This window comes from Poecilia reticulata, linkage group LG2, assembly GCF_000633615.1.
Source record: "Poecilia reticulata strain Guanapo linkage group LG2, Guppy_female_1.0+MT, whole genome shotgun sequence".
In the NCBI taxonomy this organism is placed as follows: Eukaryota; Metazoa; Chordata; class Actinopteri; order Cyprinodontiformes; family Poeciliidae; genus Poecilia; species Poecilia reticulata.
The window spans coordinates 4,690,813-4,708,873 of record NC_024332.1 but is presented as its reverse complement, the minus strand read 5'-3'; the positions used below and the strand labels follow the sequence as shown (position 1 = coordinate 4,708,873).

Genomic DNA, 18,061 nt, shown 5'->3' with positions numbered 1-18,061 from the left:
GACAGGATCAGCTTTTATTTCCAGCTTCTCACTTGAAAATGTAAACTTTCGATTTAAGATATAATTGAATATTTATGTATATTTATATATATATATACACATCTGTATTTTTCTATTTAATATTTTCATATATTTCAGTCTAGCTTGTATGTTTTCTCTGTTTCTCTTGTTCTGTCCACTGTCTGTCATCTTGACAGCCTAAATTTCCCACTTGTGGAACAAAAAGAATGATTCCATCTTTAATAGTCAGAATGCTGTCTGTTCTCTCAGAATTATTTGATTAAAATCCAAAATTTGACTTTTTGTTTTCCATATTTAATCAAAACTCTTACTAACTTTTGGTTAAAACATATACAAAATAAATGCCTGTTTTGGCATATTTTTCACTGAACTATGATAAAATTTCCACAAGAAATGACTATTAAACATATTCTTTAGATCAATTTTCAAATCTTTAGTTGGAAACTACTTTTCCTATAAATATATACAGAAGAAAATGTCTTACTTCCCATCATGCTCTCATTTGTATTGGCCTGACAAAACTCTAGTAAAATACATTTAGAATTTCATGGTTGCAACATGAGATTTGAGAAAGTTCAGTCTGTAACTTTCAGGTCATTTTCATAAAGAAATGCATCTGGCCATTTTCACCATGTTCCTTATGGGAACAAATAAGTGACAAGAATGAGCTAAACAAAAAGACAAAGACAAGCTTTTTCTATTTTTTATTTTTCATTTATTCCACAAATTTAATTTTCATCAACGTTGACAGTCTGCAGACCTGTTGGAAAAAGGAGAAACAAATGATTAAACATCTATATTGCTTGTACGGACGCTTCAGAGCCAGCGGCCTGAGGATTTTACCTTTGCATGTGGTGACAGGAACGTATGTGACCAGGGTGTAGAGTTTGTTGGGAGAGTCCTCATCCTCGTTACGCTTCCTGGACAGCCGTACGCGCATCCTGTACGGCACGTTCCTGCACAACACATCAGGAGAAGGCGACTCAACAGCTGCTTCAAGTGCCAAACAAGCTGGAATAAAACCTCATCATCTGTTTGCACCGCTACGTCCAAGTTCAGTTTTGTTGACATCTTCATTTTTCATCAGAACCAACAGCCCAATTAAATCAGCAAAAAATAATAATTTCTACAGCACAATGTATCAATTCCAGAAAGCACAAAAACAATATTTGGAGCTATAAAGGTAGCAGATTCAGATCACTATGTGTGTAGTACAATTGTCACCAATTTGAGTTAAAATTCGTCCAATATTTTCCAATGATCCCAACCACAAAAAGAAATATTAATGTAAAGCTTTTAAACACATTGCACACATTAGTGGATAGAGAGCAGCCAAAATGAAACTATGATTTAGGTGCGATTTCATATTACATAAGGCCAGAGCCTCCTGCACYATCATGCATTTCAACAACAACAACAACAAAAAAAGGGGAAATTCAAATAATGTTTTTCTTGATCTTAAGCTTATTAATTTCTTTTTTGTTTATTAGTGGAAATCAGACAGACAGACTGACCTGATCCCCTTGCTCCACACCGCCTTGTTAAGGCGAGTGTCGATGCGGACATCAGGAGTTCCCATCTCCTTCATGGCGAACTTGCGGATCTCGTTGATGGCACGGGGAGCCCTCTTCTTGAAACCCCTGCACGAGACATTTCAGTCACATTAACAGCAGAAAGGAGGACGAAATGAAATTCACACATTGTCGGATTGTTTACACGACCATTTGCAGTTTATAACTTTTTGCTCTTTATGTACAATCAAGAATATTAAACGGTGATGGAAATCTGCATAAACAGAGACAGAAAAACACGTTTTAGCCCGTTTTGATTTTTATTGAATTTCTAACAACAAAAATATTTAGGAGTCAATACATTTTAGTATTTTGACCTGTCCTAATGTTAAAAAAATTAGGACAGGCTTGATAATAAAGATTTTACAAATTAAACAGAAGCTTCCCAAATGGACTACGCATAAAATATTTTGTTTTTCCTGCAGTACTCACACTCCATGAATGCGCTTGTGGATATTGATGGTGTACTCTCTGGTCACCACCTCGTTAATGGCTGAACGCCCCTTCTTTTTCTCTCCTTTCTTGGTTGGGGCCATCTGGAGAACATTAATATATTACAGTACCGATTTAGTTGCTTTTGGAACAAGTGCTAAAACTACAAAGCAGCTTCAACCTCAACTAGCATCTATCTTACAGAAAACCGCCGCGTTAGCATTAATTTGGCAAACTATGACATTATTACAAATAATATACAAATTAGTTTATATAAGCTGAAAATGCAATAAAAATAATTTAATAAAGGACCAATTCTGTTTCTAAAACAGAGTAAYTGTACTTAGATTAGCCACGCTAGCTGAAGCCACATCTCCCGATCCCCTGCTGCATCTCATCGTTTTAACTACCAAATCATACGTTAAACTATCTAAAACACAATGTGACCTTTTATAGTGTCCTTATATACATACTTATAATGCTAAAGCGTAATTTTATTCCTTTTAAAACAGAGGATGATGATGGATTGTAGAAGGTTTTGATCCCGATAAACGTACTCACCTCGGCTCTTAGCTGAGGCGGAAGTCGGAAGGACGGACCAAAATCAGAGCGGAGTGGTTGAAGGAAATGGGTCCGTTGGATATAAAATGCACTAGAAACAGATAGATGAATAGTGGTTCCCAATGCTTTAGAGTCAACTACATTTTTTGGCAAATAATGACATTGATAAACACATATAAAAAATATTTGAAACAACTACTTAAAGTTAAGGAAATAAATCAATTATAATTTACAAATTTAATAACCCGAAAACAAACAAGGACTTTTGCTGCTAGAACTTACCGGTTTCCCTTTGTGGAAGGATGACCGAGGCACTTATTTTTTCCAGAACCTTTGTATTTCCGAGAAAAACAGTTCTGCTTTCCAGACTTAGACTTGTATCATAACTATTTAGAATGACTTTAATGAAGCCCCATGCAGTGGTTTTTTTACTAACTTTCTATTATATAATGGGCAGATCGCTACCAACCTTGCTTAAAAAAACCTAACCATAATCCATCAAAAGGCTTTGTCAACATAATAAAGGCAGAAAATCCAATGAAATTATTTTTGTTTATTTCTTCACACGGAGTAAATCCTTATCAAACAGTCAACTAAACAGAAAAAACTGTAATTATTAATAATTGTATTGAATCATATGACAGGAACCAGTATTTTAACATAATTAACTACATGAGAAATTAACCCAATGTATCTCAATTATGTGGGGTCTGTCTTTTTACCTTTTTTTAAAGCACTCTTACCCTAAAATAAAAACTGTCCAGATTTTGGTTTTTAAATTGTTTTATGAAAGAGTAATTAATAAAAGTGTAGAGAAAAGAAATTTGAAAGGCTACTAAATATAATAATGATCATGGGCAAGTTCTTCATTCACAAATGTCATTTTCTTAAAACGAAACCATCTTTCGCCATTTTTCAGAAGGAACTCTGCCACCTCTTCTTATCCCTGAAGTTCATGGACAAACAAGATGCAGAACTGTATATGATAAACAGCCTGGGATGGCTTTTTCAGGTTTGAGTACATCTGAAACTGATACCATGTTTGTGGTATTAAGAAAAAAAAAGGTAAGGAAATATATCAATTGTAATTTTCAAATTTAATAACCTGAAAACAAACAAGGTCTTCCACAGAGGGAAACGTACCAGTTTCCCTCTTGGAAGCATGACCAAGGCACTTATTTTTTCCAGAACCTTTGCATTTCCGAGAAAACCAAAGCTGTATAAATTGTAAGTTACTGATATTTTCATAAAATACAAACCAAAAAATAATCATCAGAATACAAAGAAATGGCTCCTACATAAGGCAGGAGACAAGCATGGGGAAAAGGAAGGAAATGAGTTAGAAAACTTGGAAGGTTGGACTCAAGGAATGAAAAAAATTACAAAAGGAAGAAGTCAGACACGTATTTTCAGCTCTTCAGACTTGTCCCAGTTTAGCCACAGCGTAAGGGTGTTATTCTACATTTATTTTACAATAGAAAACAAGTCAATACCACACCAAATATCATTACTTGTACACTTTGAAATGACACAGAAAAAACTGTTTTCTAGCGTTCACGTGTGCAGTCCCAACACTACAACCAGATTTGTCCTCGTCTTCATGATGTTGGGTGTTACGCAATCCTGAAACAAAGGTGGTGCAAGGGTGAGGTCGCACTGAATCCAAGGCCTCCGCTGAGCCAACAGAGCCAGAACACACAGCCTGCACCATTCCCATCCTCACTGATTATTCGCTAAGCATCAGGCTTTTTCCTATAGGGAATTTCCTTTACTGTGGGTTGACAAGGAAACTCAACATGGCAGTGTTTGTCTGCTAGTGCTCTGCACACTCTTCAGTTCAAGTCATGGAGTCACTGCCAAGCCATTCATTTCAGCTATATGAAGCACATTATACTGTTTATACAGACCAACAGAATAGTTTGGCAGTGCTTTGTAGTAAGTTCGTTCAAGTCTCTGCAGGATGTGGATTTTTACCCTCACCAAATCTGCTCATTTGTTATGAACATGAAATGTTCCATATTTTCCACGACTGGACGGTCAGTTTTGCACAAAGCAAAGAAGCCGGAAAAAAACAAAAAAAAAGAACAAAGATCTAACCATTTTAATGCACATTTATAGCAACCAATGCAGAACATACAAAAACAAATGAAGCTTGTTAATCGAGGGAAGATCCGTGAATTAAAATTCACTTTTAAAACAGCACAAAAACATGAATTAGACATGTTTAATACAGAATACACACTTCTATGGGCTCATCAGCAGGGGGTCCTAGAGTACTGTCACATGGTCACGCCCTCTTACTACTAAACAGGGCTCTTATGTAAAGAAAAGTGAAGAGGAGAGTAAAAGTTCAGATGAAGACTTTTAATGCGTTTTACTCTCAGGACACGCAAACCTCTGGTTGAGCTGCGCTCAGCTTGCTGCTGCCCGTTTCGGCAGCCTCGCCTGCTGGAGCCGACTCGCTCTCTGACCTCTCCGGGGCGGAGGTCTGACCCGCCACGGTCCTTCTGAAGAGACGGATGCTCATCTGGAGCAGCTCGTTGTCCACCACAGGTGTAGTGGGGTACTGCTTCGTTTGACCCTATTGAAAGGAATATTTTTTATTTTCTATTTTACACATGCATGACATTKTATTAGTTATGAGTTAAGGAGCATTTAGTTACCTTTTCGTTTTTCAACAGCTGCCGGCGAATGGCAAAGTCCCTGCGAGCGCATAGCGCCTTACAGCAGGGTCCCAGGTTGCTCAGTAAACCGGCCCTCTCCACCCGCCTGTTCAGGGCAGCCATGTTCAGCGCTCCCAGGTCATGCTCAAAGAGCTTGTCGGCATCTGATATGAGAGAAACAAGAGCGTAATCGGTTACAAAATGTTTTAAAACCAGGAGCAAATCAATATAAAATCATTTGAAAGAATAAAATAAAATAGGATAAAATAAAAATCTCTCTGCCTGGCTTTCTAACCATAAGGCCAAATATAGATTTAAAGAGGAGCAACAAAAGCAAATGAGGTGGATTAGCAGTGCTTGCTAACAACCGATKGCATAATTCTAGTCAGATTATTGTGGAGCATCTTCTCTGTTGCCCCGGAAACAGAATAGGGAGACCGTCTTCAGTCAGAGGCCTCCTGAGATTTYCTGCAGCAAATCTCAGGGACACACACCTTTGGGATCGTCCAGCTCCGACTTGCACACCTCTTTGACTTGTTCTAAGAGTTCTGGGCCTGCAAGGCGCTTGGAGATGCCCGCCCTCAGCAGGACGGCGCCTGGCGTGAAGCGGAGCAAAGCCGCGCCCGCCGCCCGCGGCTCCTGCTTCTGCTTGGGCATCAAGCTGGACCAGTCCACATCGATCACATCCAGGGGACCTGTGGACATGTCCAAGGTTAAATAGGTTTTGTGGGATTACTTCAAAGAACGACTGCAGAAGMTRGAAAAAGTACTACAGCCATACCTGTGATCTTCTCCTCCTCCTGCTGATCCTCCTTTTTCTGGCTGTCGGCCAGAATTTCGTCTAGCTCATCATCGCTGATGGGTTCATATTCCTCTCCAACAGAAGCGATGGACTGCTCATCTTCTTTCCCATCATCCTCTCCTAGAAAAATATTTAATTTTAATTCACATGAAGAAGATGAGTTAAAGACATGTTTTTCTTTTTTTTCCCGTCTTGTCTTCTCACCGTCGATGCTTTCTGTCTTCTCCGGCTCRCGCTGATCTCCAGCTGGATGGTGACTGTTGCTGGATTTCTCTGGTTCTGGAGGGCTGAAGGCTTCTCTCGGGAGCAAAGGCTCGAAGTCGCTCCTCATCACATCACCTCTCGCGTCGCCTCGTGCYGCAGCTCTCGGGTCGCCGTGYGGCGGCAGGTCCATCATTACCCTCTCCCGTTCTCGATCTGCACCTCGATCGCCCCGGCCGTCTCGGTCACGCTCCCTCTCGCGCTCGTGCTGCTGGATGAGGCCCTCCGGGAGCAGCCGCTCGCGCTCCCGGATGTCCCTCTCGATCCTTAGCAGCGGTTCCCGGCCGGAACGCATCAGCATGGGGTCGCGACCCCGGCTTGGCCAGTCCCTGGGTTCCGGCTCCCAGTCTCTCTGGGGCTGGACGGGCTGCTGGAGGTGCAGCGGCGGCGGCGCCGGCTGCTGCTGCTGTTGGTTCTGCTGGGGCCGGAAGTCCTTACGATCCCGCTCTCGCTCGAAAGGCTCCCGTTCTCGACTGTCGTAGGAGCCGGCTCGCGACCTTGACCTGCCCTGCCTCTCAGAGTCCGGAGAGCTGCGCCTSGAGCTGTGGCTGCGGGAATCCTGACGGTCTGCAAAACAAGTCAGACYGGTAAAGTTTAGGGCTGTTTTGTCTTAATTACTGCTCTTTTTATGATGTTCTTTCAGCAAATGGCTTTTTTTTTATCTGTATAGTCCAGCTAAAAATTAATCGTTTACTAAATTAGTTGCCGATATTTCAACAATTGATTCATCGTGATTAATCTGATTAATGGCTTCAGRCAGGTAATGAATCCTGACCTGAAGAGGTGCTGCGGCTGGGCTCCCCTCTCCGCAGCTGATCGATTCTRGATTTCCTCTCGCCCCCAGGAGGATCGCCCACCATTGGCCGCTCTCTCTCTCTCTCCCTGTCCCGCTCCCGCTCTCTGTCCCGGTCCCGGTCTCTGGAGTTGGAGCCCTGCAGCCGGCCGCGGCGCAGGCGGGGCCCCTGAGGGTCGTCCAGGTGGGCCGACTCGCTGGAGGGCGAGCGTGGGCGGCGGGACGACGCCCGGCTCTGGTTGCTGCCCATGCTGCTGCTGCGCGCCGGCTCCTGCGGAGGTTTCCGCAGCAGCGGCTGGGACATGAGCGGTTGCGGCGTCAGAGTCTGCAGCAGCATGGGGGGKTCCGGGGAGAGCAGCGGGGCGATGGGTGGCGCGCCACCCCGCTCCCGGTCTCGGCCCATCCTGTGTCCGGCACCCCTCCTCAGCGGTTCGGACGGAGTCCTCTCAGCGGGAGGGGGCGGAGCTTGTGTGTCTGCTGCTCCTCCTCTGTCTGACTCCTCCTCATCGGACCAATCGCTGAAGTTGTTCGTTTTGGAAAGCGGGGAGCGCTCGGTGTTTGTGGCGGCGGCTCCGTGACGATCTGGCCTCATGGACGGCGGCGGCGTCCGGGGGCCTCTCTTCCTCTTGCTGGGCGCCGCCTGAACAGCCGTCTCCTCCTCTGATGCATCAGACTCTCCGCCTGGTGACCGCTTCCTCTTCCTCTCATGTACCTTCTTCTTGGCTCCTTTTCTCGGCGAGTGTAGAGGTGGAGCGAYGTCTGCAGACACGCTAACTGGAGGCTCTGTGGGAGCAAGAGCGGCCCCTACAGGAATATCCTCTTCCTTACGCCCTTTTTTCACACCCTTCCTCTGCGTCTTCGTCTTCTTTTTGCCTTCCTCGTGGGACTGGGCGGCGGCAGCATCTTCGCCGCCGGTGGGAGTCGCTGCAAGTGGAGGCGGTGGAGTTGATTCTCTCTGGTCTCGGCCTCGGGCGCGTGAGTCTGACGTAGCATCGGGGATGTACTCCCCCCGCCTCTCGCCTSCTCGGCCTCGATCTGTGCGCGTCTCCAGCTCGTCGTGGCGGCCGCGCGCGTCCCGCTTTTCCCCGGCTCCCCGGCGGTCCTCGTCTTTCCAGTAAGCTGCCTTTTCACTGGGCACGGCGCTTCGTGGCGGCGACCGGGACAAGCGGTCCTGAGGCCTCACCACCTGGCTCAGCAGACGATGCTTATCCCCGCCTGCACATAAAACACGTAAACGGGGAAAATGTCAGAAATTAAACACCCTATTTTAGAGGGGTAAGCTACATATTTACAGACGGGTAGAAATGTTTTGGCACCCCTGATAAAGACATTTAAAAAGCCTATARATAAATACACTCTTTTTATTGCATCAACAAAAACTGACTCAAACATTTACAGCRTCTCAGTGTCACCCGGTCTCTATAGCAACCATCAGATGCCTCTWCACTGACGTGTTTTATGGAAGCAATGCCTAAAAATATATATATTTTATTTATTCTGTTTCTTAAGTTCTGCTGGGATTTCAGATAAAAGATCATGCCCATTTCTAGTGCTGAATTTGAGCTGGATAGGAGAGACTGCTGGAAAAAATGTGCACAGCYAACARGGATGACGATAGTTATGTGTATCCATGGCAACAAACTGGGAGGTTGTTTTTTTATTTTTGTTTTTACAACCGGAAGCATCTTCAAAGGCTCACATAAAACTTCAATCATGGCTCATTTAAAGAGAAGCAGCAAAAGCAAAAGTAGAATATAACCTCCAATAATTATGGCTCCTCTTTTCCCCTTAACTGAATAAATTAACACATAAATTAACGATTGCATTTTTCAGAGCGGGTTTGTACCACTGCAGTAAAAGTTGCATTTATTTCAAGGCTTTTCACACACTTTTACCAAGAACGCCAGCAAACGGATGCGTCCGATTGGCCGATAAACAGAAGGGTGTATTTGCCTTACACAAGCAAATCAAACAGCAGTGTGTCCTTTACAAAAAGATTTTCCCTACTGTCAGATGGAGGCAGAGASACGGGGCTGGGGAGGAGGGGCTGAGGGTGGAGCTTGGCCTGCCCGCGGCTGGTYGGACGCTCACTTTTGTCCTCGCCGCTATTGTAGCCGTCGCTGTCCGCYGGGCTGAAGTCCCGCGCCGCTCGCTTGGGCAAAGGCTGGGGGCTGGGGCTGCTCTCCACCCGGAGCCTTTTACGACTGCAGAGGTAACAAGAAAGAACACAATCATGAGCCACAGCAGGTAAAAGGGACACAATTTATTAAATATTAAAATTAGAAATGCGTGGGGAAAAAAAGCAATACAATTTAATTAAGATTTATTTTTTAAACCATAATTATTTAAATRTAGAATTCATCGATGGTTTTTTTTCTTTTTAACTGAATCCAAATATTATTCAGTCAAGCTGAAATTTTATTTTTTGACTTTTTTAGAAAATAATTTTATAGTTYGATGCTACAACATAACAAAGGCTGAATCCAAGAAAATATAAAACTATTTAATTTTCATCATTTCACCTTCAAAATGTGATAATTTTATAGTGTACTTTGCTAATGTAAAAGTACTCAACTTTAATTTCCAAATTATATGATTTTTTTAGGTATTTATCCCATTTTGCTTTTTAAATTACACGTCATAATCAAAATTAATATTCTTCTACTTTGTAGAGGTATACGATGCAAAAACACAAAATCTTACCAAGTATGTTTGATCTAATTTTAAGTGCAAATATCTTAGCAKACTTGAAATTTGAAAACACTAAGTAACTTTTTTGCAAAATACAGGAGCTTGTTTTAAGTAAATAATTCCTCAATATTCATTTWACAAGACATTTTCCCAGGTTTCAAGTAAAGCAATCTGCCAGTGGAACAAACACTTTTGATCAGTTTTAAGACATTATTTATTTCAAACAAGATGTTGCTCAAAAGTTACTTGTAAATTTTGTCATATTCCAAGTGTAGATAAAACCACAAGRTAAGGTTTTGTGTTTTTAGGCCATTCAACAATYCTGCAGCATCACTCATTAAAATGTAATTATATTTATTAAAAATGAATGAATGTTTCTGCAGCTCAATGTTTTATTGTATTCATCCGATTAAGCAGATTAAAGCGGAGACTGAGATTAAGACGTGCCTCATCTTGCGCTCGTCCCTGCTGTCCTCTCTCCTCTCCCGCCTCTCCTCCCTCCCTCTCTCTCGCTCCTCCCACTCCCGCTGCCTCTCCCGCTCCCTCTGTTCTCTCTCTCTTTCCCTCTCTTTTCTCTCCCTCTCTCTCTCCCGCTCTTCTCTTTCTCTYTCCCGCTCCCTCTCCTCTCGCTCCCTCTCTCGCTCTCGTTCCTCCCTCTCCCTTTCCCGCTCTCTCTCTCTTTCCCGTTCTCGCTCCCTCTCTCGCTCTCTTTCCCTGGCCCGCTCCCTCTCTGCCTCTCTCTCTTTCTCTTTCTCTCTCTCCCTCTCTCGCTCCTTCTCTTTCTCCCTCTCTCGCTCCCTGTCTCTCTCTCGCTCCCTCTCGCGGGCCCTGTCGTCCCGTCTGTCCTCCGCTCGGTCCGTCCTCCGCTCGTCCCTCTCTGACTCCTCCGATCTCCTCTGATATCTGTTTGGAGAACCTGGAAAAAAAAAAAGAGGGAAAAATCTAAATTTTCTCCAACTTGTGCAAACAGTCATGAAGAAAAAGAAGGTAGAAGGAAACGATAAGATAAATATTGCAGATAGGAAAAAAATATCTAATCAAAAGACAAATTTGGAAATAACCACTAGAAATACATCAGATTTATTTCTTGATTTGAATTAATGAAATACATCAAGTTCAGCATTATATTCAGATTTTTCATTAAATTCCTAACCGTAGGCTGAGTGTGAATAGCAGATAATTGTTTCCAAACATCGTTCATATTTTCAATGTTTCTCTCTAAAGCTGACGTTCCCTGCAGCTTTCACAGCGACGCCCACCTCTGTCTCGGTTGTCCCGGTGATCCCTCTCTCCATGCCCCCCCCTCCGGTCGTAGGACGAGTCTCTAGTGTGGTCTCTGCGGTCGCTCTCGTAGCGGTCCCGATCCGAAGTCCTATCCGAGCCTCTCTCGTTACCGCTCCGCTCCACGCTCCGGTCCCGGACCGCGCTGCTCCGCGACTCCCAGTTGTCATAGCCGCTGTCCAGTTGGGAGCTGCGGGAGTTTCTGTTGGAGCCTGGGTGCAAGAACAAAAACCGTAATTCAGGGTTTCTGGAGGTTTCACCTCCAGAAACTCAAATTTAAGACTTTTTAAGACCATTCATATCAGTCGATGTCAATAATTATTAAACTTGTTTTAAATATCTGAAATACTGCCAAAGTCAGCTAAAGTCTTTCCTCTGCTTACATCTCCCAAAATGCTGCGTGATTCTGGATCAGAGTTACTGTTACTGATTTATTGCCCAGGTCTTTTACCTAGCAATGGTATATTAGCTGCTGGTTAGCGGTAGCCTCAGTCGTCTCGCGTTAGAACATAGTGAGTGAAGATGTCTGAGTGTCTCAAACATTTGCCTGACAGAAAAATCAAAAATAAGCTCCAAAACAAGCTCTAATATTACTGCCAAAATAAAATTTAAGACCTGTGATTAATGTATTTAAGGCCAACTTACATTTTTAAAATTAGTTTAAGATATTTTAAAGGCATAATTTTGTACACATGAATTTAACATCCTGGACATCTTGTAAATAAAGGAAGTGAATCACATGATGAGGTGTGCAATTTGTCTGACCTTTATCAGAGGCTTCGTTGGCGCGCCCCCTCCCTCTGCCATTCCTCTCAGCTCTGTCCATCTTGCTCTCCGTCCTCCCTCCATCGTCCCGCCCGTGACCTCGCCCATAAGCCCTGTCGTCCGGAGGCGGCTCCTCCTTCCTGTAGGCGTCGCCCCGCTCCTTCTCCCTCCCACGCTCCTTCTCCCGTTCGCGGTCGCGGCGTTCCAGAGACTCCCGGCTGGAGCGAGTCTCCGCCTTGATCTCTCTGGAGTCCTTCAAGTCTCTGCCGTCTCGGTTGTCGCGGGAATCTCGGGTTGCTTCTCTCGCTCGCTCACGAGCGTCACGTCGCTCGCGGGCCTCTCTGGTCTCCCGATCATCTCGAACTTCGGAGTCATAGTCGCGATCGTCGCGATCCTTCTCTCGTTTGCTGCGGCTCTCTGTTTATAGACGAGACGCAGAAGTTTAAGAACAATCGAGAGGAAATTCTAACTACAGCTGAATTTATCAAGGCCATATCTCTCTGGCCATGAGATATGCCAGAAAAAGCTAAAGATACCGTCTCTGTGGTCGTGTCTGCGCTCCTGGATGGGCGGGGTCCGCTCTCGGTCACCGCGACTTCGCTCTCTGCCCCTGGAGTGGTGGCGGGCGGGGCTGGACCTGTCGGACCGCCGGTGTGGAGAGGAGGCGTCATGAGAGGCGGGAGGCGATCGGGAGCGGCGAGAGTGGAGAGGCGAAGAGGTGGAGACCTGCGCGGAGCTCCGGTGGTAAGAGGGGGAGGAGGAGCGGCGGCGCCGAGGGGAGGGGGAAAGGCGATGGGCAGAGGAGCCCGACTGGGATGAGGGGGAGTGGTGGCGGGGGGGAGTGGGGCTGCGTTGGTGGCGCAGCGGGGAAGGAGACCTGCGGCGACAAAACCAATCCCTCAACACTACTGTTTTTTCAAGTTTAAACAACAGATTGGGTAAAGTAGGAAGAGCACTTTCCCACGGTAAAATTCAGCACTTTTCAAGCATTTTTAAGGTACAATTTCAAACTTCTCTGTCACCAATTTAAAAGAACKAACTCACATATCATTACTGCTATTAATAATAATAGTATTTTATAGGGATACTCCGATCAGGCTTTTTGTTGCCGGTTCAGATGCCGATGAACCATGAGGCCGATCCCTGCCAATCGCCTGGAATGGCTGCTAATTTTTTGGTTTAGGTATAAATGATGCTATGTTATCTGGCAAAATGGAAAAAATTATTTGGCAATAAATTCACCTGATTTAGACATAATAGACATATTTTAATACATATCTAAAATCTTTTTATTCTTCAGTTACATGCTGCAGCTTTAAGCAGACGTTTGGTATKAGAGTTCACTGCTGGGTGCAGCAGAAAAGGCGCTTCGTCTGTGAAATATTATTACAGCGCATAGCGGCGGTCCAGGAGCGAGAGGAGAACCAGTGTCTTACACTGCCAGCTCCAAGACTTTAATCATTTTTCAGGTTATTTGTTGAGCTTTCTGATCGTGATGCTAATCTGGGTGAGTGTTGTGCGCTGCTTTACCTGCTATCTGATCGCTCCGGATGTCCTTTTTTTCGTCGATGTAGCCAAACTTCAAGTGCTTGTTTTATTCAAATGCCATATTAGATTTGCTGTGTTGATGCATTTTGAACTGCTTCAACCCTGAGGTAATTTTACGCCGCAACACGCAAACTTCCCCATTCACTCTCAGAACTGCTTGTGCAGTGTGAAGGAAAGAGGAGTTCAGCTGCACAGGCAGACTGCGAAATGAGATAAAGGTGATCGGTTTTGGTGATCGGCGATCACCGATCATACATTTTTTCACGTAAATCGGCCAATTATGATCGGCGGCCGATCAATCGACATACCTCTACTATTTTACATGGTACAGCAGGGAACACTCATTATATACACCTGACTAGTCAGAGAAAATTTCTAAAAAAAATGTTCTTGCCAAATTATCTGGCATTTACTGAGTAGAAAAAATGTTGGTGATTCTAGTTGTCCTAAAACAAGTGAAGTTTGGTCGGATTTAACTACAGAAAGAGACAAAAAATTCAGGTGTCTTTTTACTATCTTTAAATATCTGGTTTCAACTGTACATAACGCTTTCCAAATTTAGACTTTTAATCAAACGATAGATTGAACTTCATAACAAAATCGTGCAGTTTTAAGGTCTTTATACATAAAATTCAAGCATTTTCAAGGATTTCAAGCAATCCTAAGTCACGTTAAAAAGAGAACTTGGACAAACCTTTGAGGGGGAAAGGCTAGAGACGAGGCTTTGTGGGAAGCTTTGGGAGAAGCTGACTTCTTCCTGGCTGGAGGCGAAGAGTCTCTGGAGGGAGACGACACGCTGCCCGAATGCTCCTCTGACGTCAGCGCACGCTTGGCCTTGTGGGAACTCTCTGAACGATCCCTAGAAAAACAGAAAAAAGCAAAGTAGTTGAGGCAAAAATGATAATAAAAGCAATTTTGTTTTACAAATCTAGTAAATTGTGTGAATTTAAATGTGGGTTTACAAACACGTGAACCAGCTTTGTTGCATCAACTTGGTTTGCACAGCATATTAAATACAAAAAATGTGGGTTGTTCTGGAAAATTCGAACAAAATCAAACAGCTTGGCCAATGTACAAAGCATTTGTTCGAGGCAGCATCATGTTCAGAAGAAAAAAGCTTTAACAAAGTGTCATTTTTCTTCTATGTCATCTTTCTGCACCAATTTATGTTGGAATTTCACATAAAACAAGACAATTAATGTATGTTTTCATAAATTATAGATAAAGAAGAGAGTAAGAAAACTTTGGTTGCAACAGCTGACCTGCGTTTCTCCTTCTTCTCTTTGTGTTTTTCCGTATCCCTGCCCCGGTCTTTCCCTTCCTTCTGCTTCTCCTCGGTCTTCTCCTTGTTTTTGTGTTTGCCTTTATGCTTCTTCCCAACCACAGGAATGTCCAGCGGGACAGGGGGAGGAGGACTCGGCGTGCGGGGGCCTTTTTTCTTGCTGTGGCTCGCTTTTGTTGGTCTAATACGACATCAAATACAAATTTATACAAAAACCATCACTTTCTGTGATTTCAACTTAAGTTTAGTCACTCTAAGGAGGATAAACCCATCTTCTCAAAGAGATTCCTCCGTACCTGGTTGTTTCTGAAATGGCTAATGCCAGTGCTAACTTCTTCTCCTTCTTCCCAGACCCCGCCCCTTTGACTCCACTCTTGTGTTTCGGGGAGCCGCTGGACTTTCTGGACACGGGCGACTCTTTGGAGCTCAGCAGCTCGTCAGAGACCTGTTGGATGGAGGGGATCGAATCGAGAACCATGGTAACAATCAAGCTGCGTCTGAATCTGTGCGCAACCTGGTGCCTCTTACCTTCGGCAAACCCGTGCTTCTGGTTTTGGCGGGGGTCTCGTCTTTCTTGATGACTATATCTTCTCTCTTGTCCAGGTTCTCCTGCTCCAGCTGCATCAGTTCTCGCTGAATTTTCTGCCGCTTCATCTCGAGGGACAACTCGTAGTCGTAGTCGCCGATATCAGAATCTGAACGTCAAAATGGGAGGAGATGAATGTTTAGTGCACAGAAACACACCAGGTATAGCATTTTATGAGACATAATTATGAGCATTCTATGTTATCATTCTTATAATTGACCTTCACGATTAGTTTCCCACTCTGCAGGCTCTTCTTCACTGGCCGGGGTACGCTCCTTTGTGATCTTTATGTCCTCCTTCTCTCTGTGTCGCCCTCTAGAAGGATCTCTCTGCTATTAAAGGCAAAACGTACAAATCACTCAAAGTGTAAGTTTTTATTAATCTGGGCTTAAAACAACATCTTACGGTTCTATTCTCAAAAGAAAGAGTCATTGCTACTAGAAAAACACTCCATAACAGAACTTACTCTCACTGTGGGGGATGTGGGCTCGTCTAGGTCTCGCTTTAGGTTTTCTGGGTCAACATCCTGTCTCTTATTCTTCATCCTCTCCCGCAGGTCACCTGTGGGCCTCTCGGTTGTCCTACTCACACAAACAGATATGCTCAGCGTTTGGTTCGATGCGGGCAGAAAGAGGCACGAGTCTAATCCGCGTCCAGGTCTTACCGGCTGAAGGTGAATCCTTTGCTTCGTGGCTGAGTTCCATGTGTGTAGCGGCAAGTGTTGCCGTAACTGCAGGTACCGGTCTTCAGCCAATTTCTGCAGTGACTCTGAAAAGAAACACACGGGTTAACCTGAGGACTGCCATATCTTAAAATCCAAATTTTTTACATTCAAAGCCATACACACTGGTTTTCCTTTGGTGTTTAAAGCAGAAATTTCTATCCAAGAGATACATTAAATAGAAAAACCACTAAAAACAACATATGGACAACCAGATTTATTGATGTAGGTGAAGAGAAAAAGTGAATGACACATACATCAGCAGCATTACTCCCGGTGCTGGGACCGAGTCTCTCAAACACACTGGGCCGGCGAGAAGGGGCGGCGGGATTGGTGGTGCTGCTGGTTGTGGCGCTGCTGCTGCTCCCGCTGTCCGAAATGGTTTTTGAATTCTCCACTGTCACCTTCCGCCTGATCTTGGACATTCTGCAGGACTGGGAAAGATTGCAGTATGGACAGATTGTTGGTTTAAGCAGATTTTTAGTCTCGAAATGAATCGACTGTCAACATGATGCGCTTTGCAAAAAATATCAGATATGGAGGATTAGGGATAAGATGCTTTGAGGAATTATCAAAAACTCAGCAGTACATGCTCTACATCTGTCAAGATGGAAATCTATTCTATTTTTGACCATTTTATATATAAACTGTTTTATTAGTTTTGTGTTTTCACAAACAAGCAAAGAAAAAAAAACTGTCGCTGTACTATATCACTTTCAAATTATATACCCATCACCAGAATGGTGATAGGTATAGACCTTGATATTTTTTAAGTCATTTTAGTTCCATATAGTATCTACATAAAGATAAATTTGAATTATTAATGCTTAAAAAAAACACAAAAATGGCGGTATTATTACTTTATTTTCTCCACTGTTTATTTTCTTGAAGAGTATCAATAAATGTTAAGTTTGAAAGTATTTGTTTATGGACTCCTGTGTCATGCAGTCACAGCGGTAACTAAAATTACCCACAGAAGTACTTCACTTTTATCGCTTTCACAATAGTACCACTAAATATGTGATGAAACCTTAGGGTTCGTATCGCCCACTGCTCTGCATGACATTTATTTAATTATGTTACATATCATATCAACACATTATTATTGTTGGTACTGAGAAGCCGTAATTATGCATCCAACATAACACAGCAACAAATCAAACAAAAATACAATCATATGGCAAAAAAGCTAAGTAATGTTTAAATATTTCCTTGATTGACCCTCTGTAATCTAACGATTTGCGTTAAATTCTAATTTTTCTGAACGGTAGCTGAGTTTTTATCTTAATGCGGTTGATTTTGTAACACTTTAAATTACATTCCAGTAGATCTGGTTTTAATATTTACATAATCGATGCCGATAGAGTTGGTGAGGAAAACGGCAATGAATGAGCAACAGATGTATCAACACTGCTCTGCGGCTCAAACAAGTTAGCATTAATGCTGCAAAGCTAGTCAGTTTTAATCTAAATATATAGTCATAATACTGCACCATACTCTACTTTAATCTGAATGAGAATTAATTTTAAATATTAAGCCGTTTTGAAGCCATAGCTTTCGACTACTTCATACAAGAGAATCCTAGCAAATTGAGGCTAATGCTAAAACTAGCATGGGCCCTGGAGCAATTTGCAGCAGAATACAGGCTAATAATGCGGATATATAAACTAGCTCTCACCCAGGATATTGTTTTGGTGTCGCATCTACTTTAGACTAGTTAGCGGAGTGAGCGCTTGTTAAAATAACAAGGCTTATTCTTTCAAATCAAATGCGAAGGCTGCCCTGACAGGCGACATGTTGGCGGAGAGTCGCTCACCGTTCTTCTTCTATGGCATTGTTAGAGGAACGCTGTAGCTAGCTGATACAATACCGCCACCAGCGACTTTCACTCATCTTAACCTTTGGAGTATTATTGAAAAACAAAACAATGGAAATATGTTGTAACCTAATATTTTGTTTGGCAAAATGTTTTATTCATAAACAAAGAATGCTGAGATCATCTCCAGTTTTTAAACTTTTTTTTCCTGAATTCTAGTTATATTTGAAATCTCTGAAATGTATTGGATCATTTGAAAACCTGACT

At 43.2% G+C, this 18,061-nt stretch overlaps 2 protein-coding genes across 3 annotated transcripts; both read right to left on the bottom strand.

Moving 5' to 3' along the window:
* Window positions 1-709: 709 nt before the first annotated feature.
* rpl31 (ribosomal protein L31) lies at window positions 710-2,676 on the bottom strand. Of its 2 annotated transcripts, none has more exons than XM_008427200.1 (5): window positions 2,586-2,676; window positions 2,025-2,128; window positions 1,536-1,661; window positions 865-977; window positions 710-781 (listed from the first exon to the last, which is right to left on the bottom strand). In XM_008427200.1, exons 2-5 carry the CDS (start codon window positions 2,126-2,128, stop codon window positions 750-752), a joined length of 375 nt encoding a protein of 124 aa, XP_008425422.1. In that variant the 5' UTR covers window positions 2,586-2,676; the 3' UTR covers window positions 710-749. The 2 variants fall into 2 exon arrangements, with proteins under 2 accessions (XP_008425422.1, XP_008425413.1); XM_008427191.2 differs by lacking the exon at window positions 2,586-2,676 and adding an exon at window positions 2,498-2,561.
* A 987-nt stretch (window positions 2,677-3,663) lies between these two features.
* zc3h13 (zinc finger CCCH-type containing 13) lies at window positions 3,664-17,813 on the bottom strand. The gene is made up of 20 exons (XM_008427213.2): window positions 17,657-17,813; window positions 16,236-16,412; window positions 15,922-16,025; window positions 15,724-15,838; window positions 15,478-15,589; window positions 15,200-15,366; window positions 14,968-15,116; window positions 14,652-14,852; window positions 14,084-14,248; window positions 12,378-12,718; window positions 11,842-12,258; window positions 11,055-11,288; window positions 10,243-10,711; window positions 9,112-9,308; window positions 7,087-8,319; window positions 6,255-6,878; window positions 6,030-6,170; window positions 5,743-5,943; window positions 5,249-5,412; window positions 3,664-5,166 (listed from the first exon to the last, which is right to left on the bottom strand). Exons 2-20 carry the CDS (start codon window positions 16,401-16,403, stop codon window positions 4,966-4,968), a joined length of 5,403 nt encoding a protein of 1,800 aa, XP_008425435.1. The 5' UTR covers window positions 16,404-16,412; window positions 17,657-17,813; the 3' UTR covers window positions 3,664-4,965.
* Window positions 17,814-18,061: the final 248 nt, after the last annotated feature.

Coding starts and splice junctions, on each gene's coding strand:
- rpl31 (XM_008427200.1), bottom strand. CDS start 2,128: ATGGCCCCAACCAAGAAAGGAGAGAAAAAGAAGGGGCGTTCAGCCATT. Junction 978..1,535: donor GTGTGGAGCAAGGGGATCAG/GTCAGTCTGTCT, acceptor TGTGTTGTGCAG/GAACGTGCCGTACAGGATGC. Junction 782..864: donor TCCTGTCACCACATGCAAAG/GTAAAATCCTCA, acceptor TTTTTCCAACAG/GTCTGCAGACTGTCAACGTT.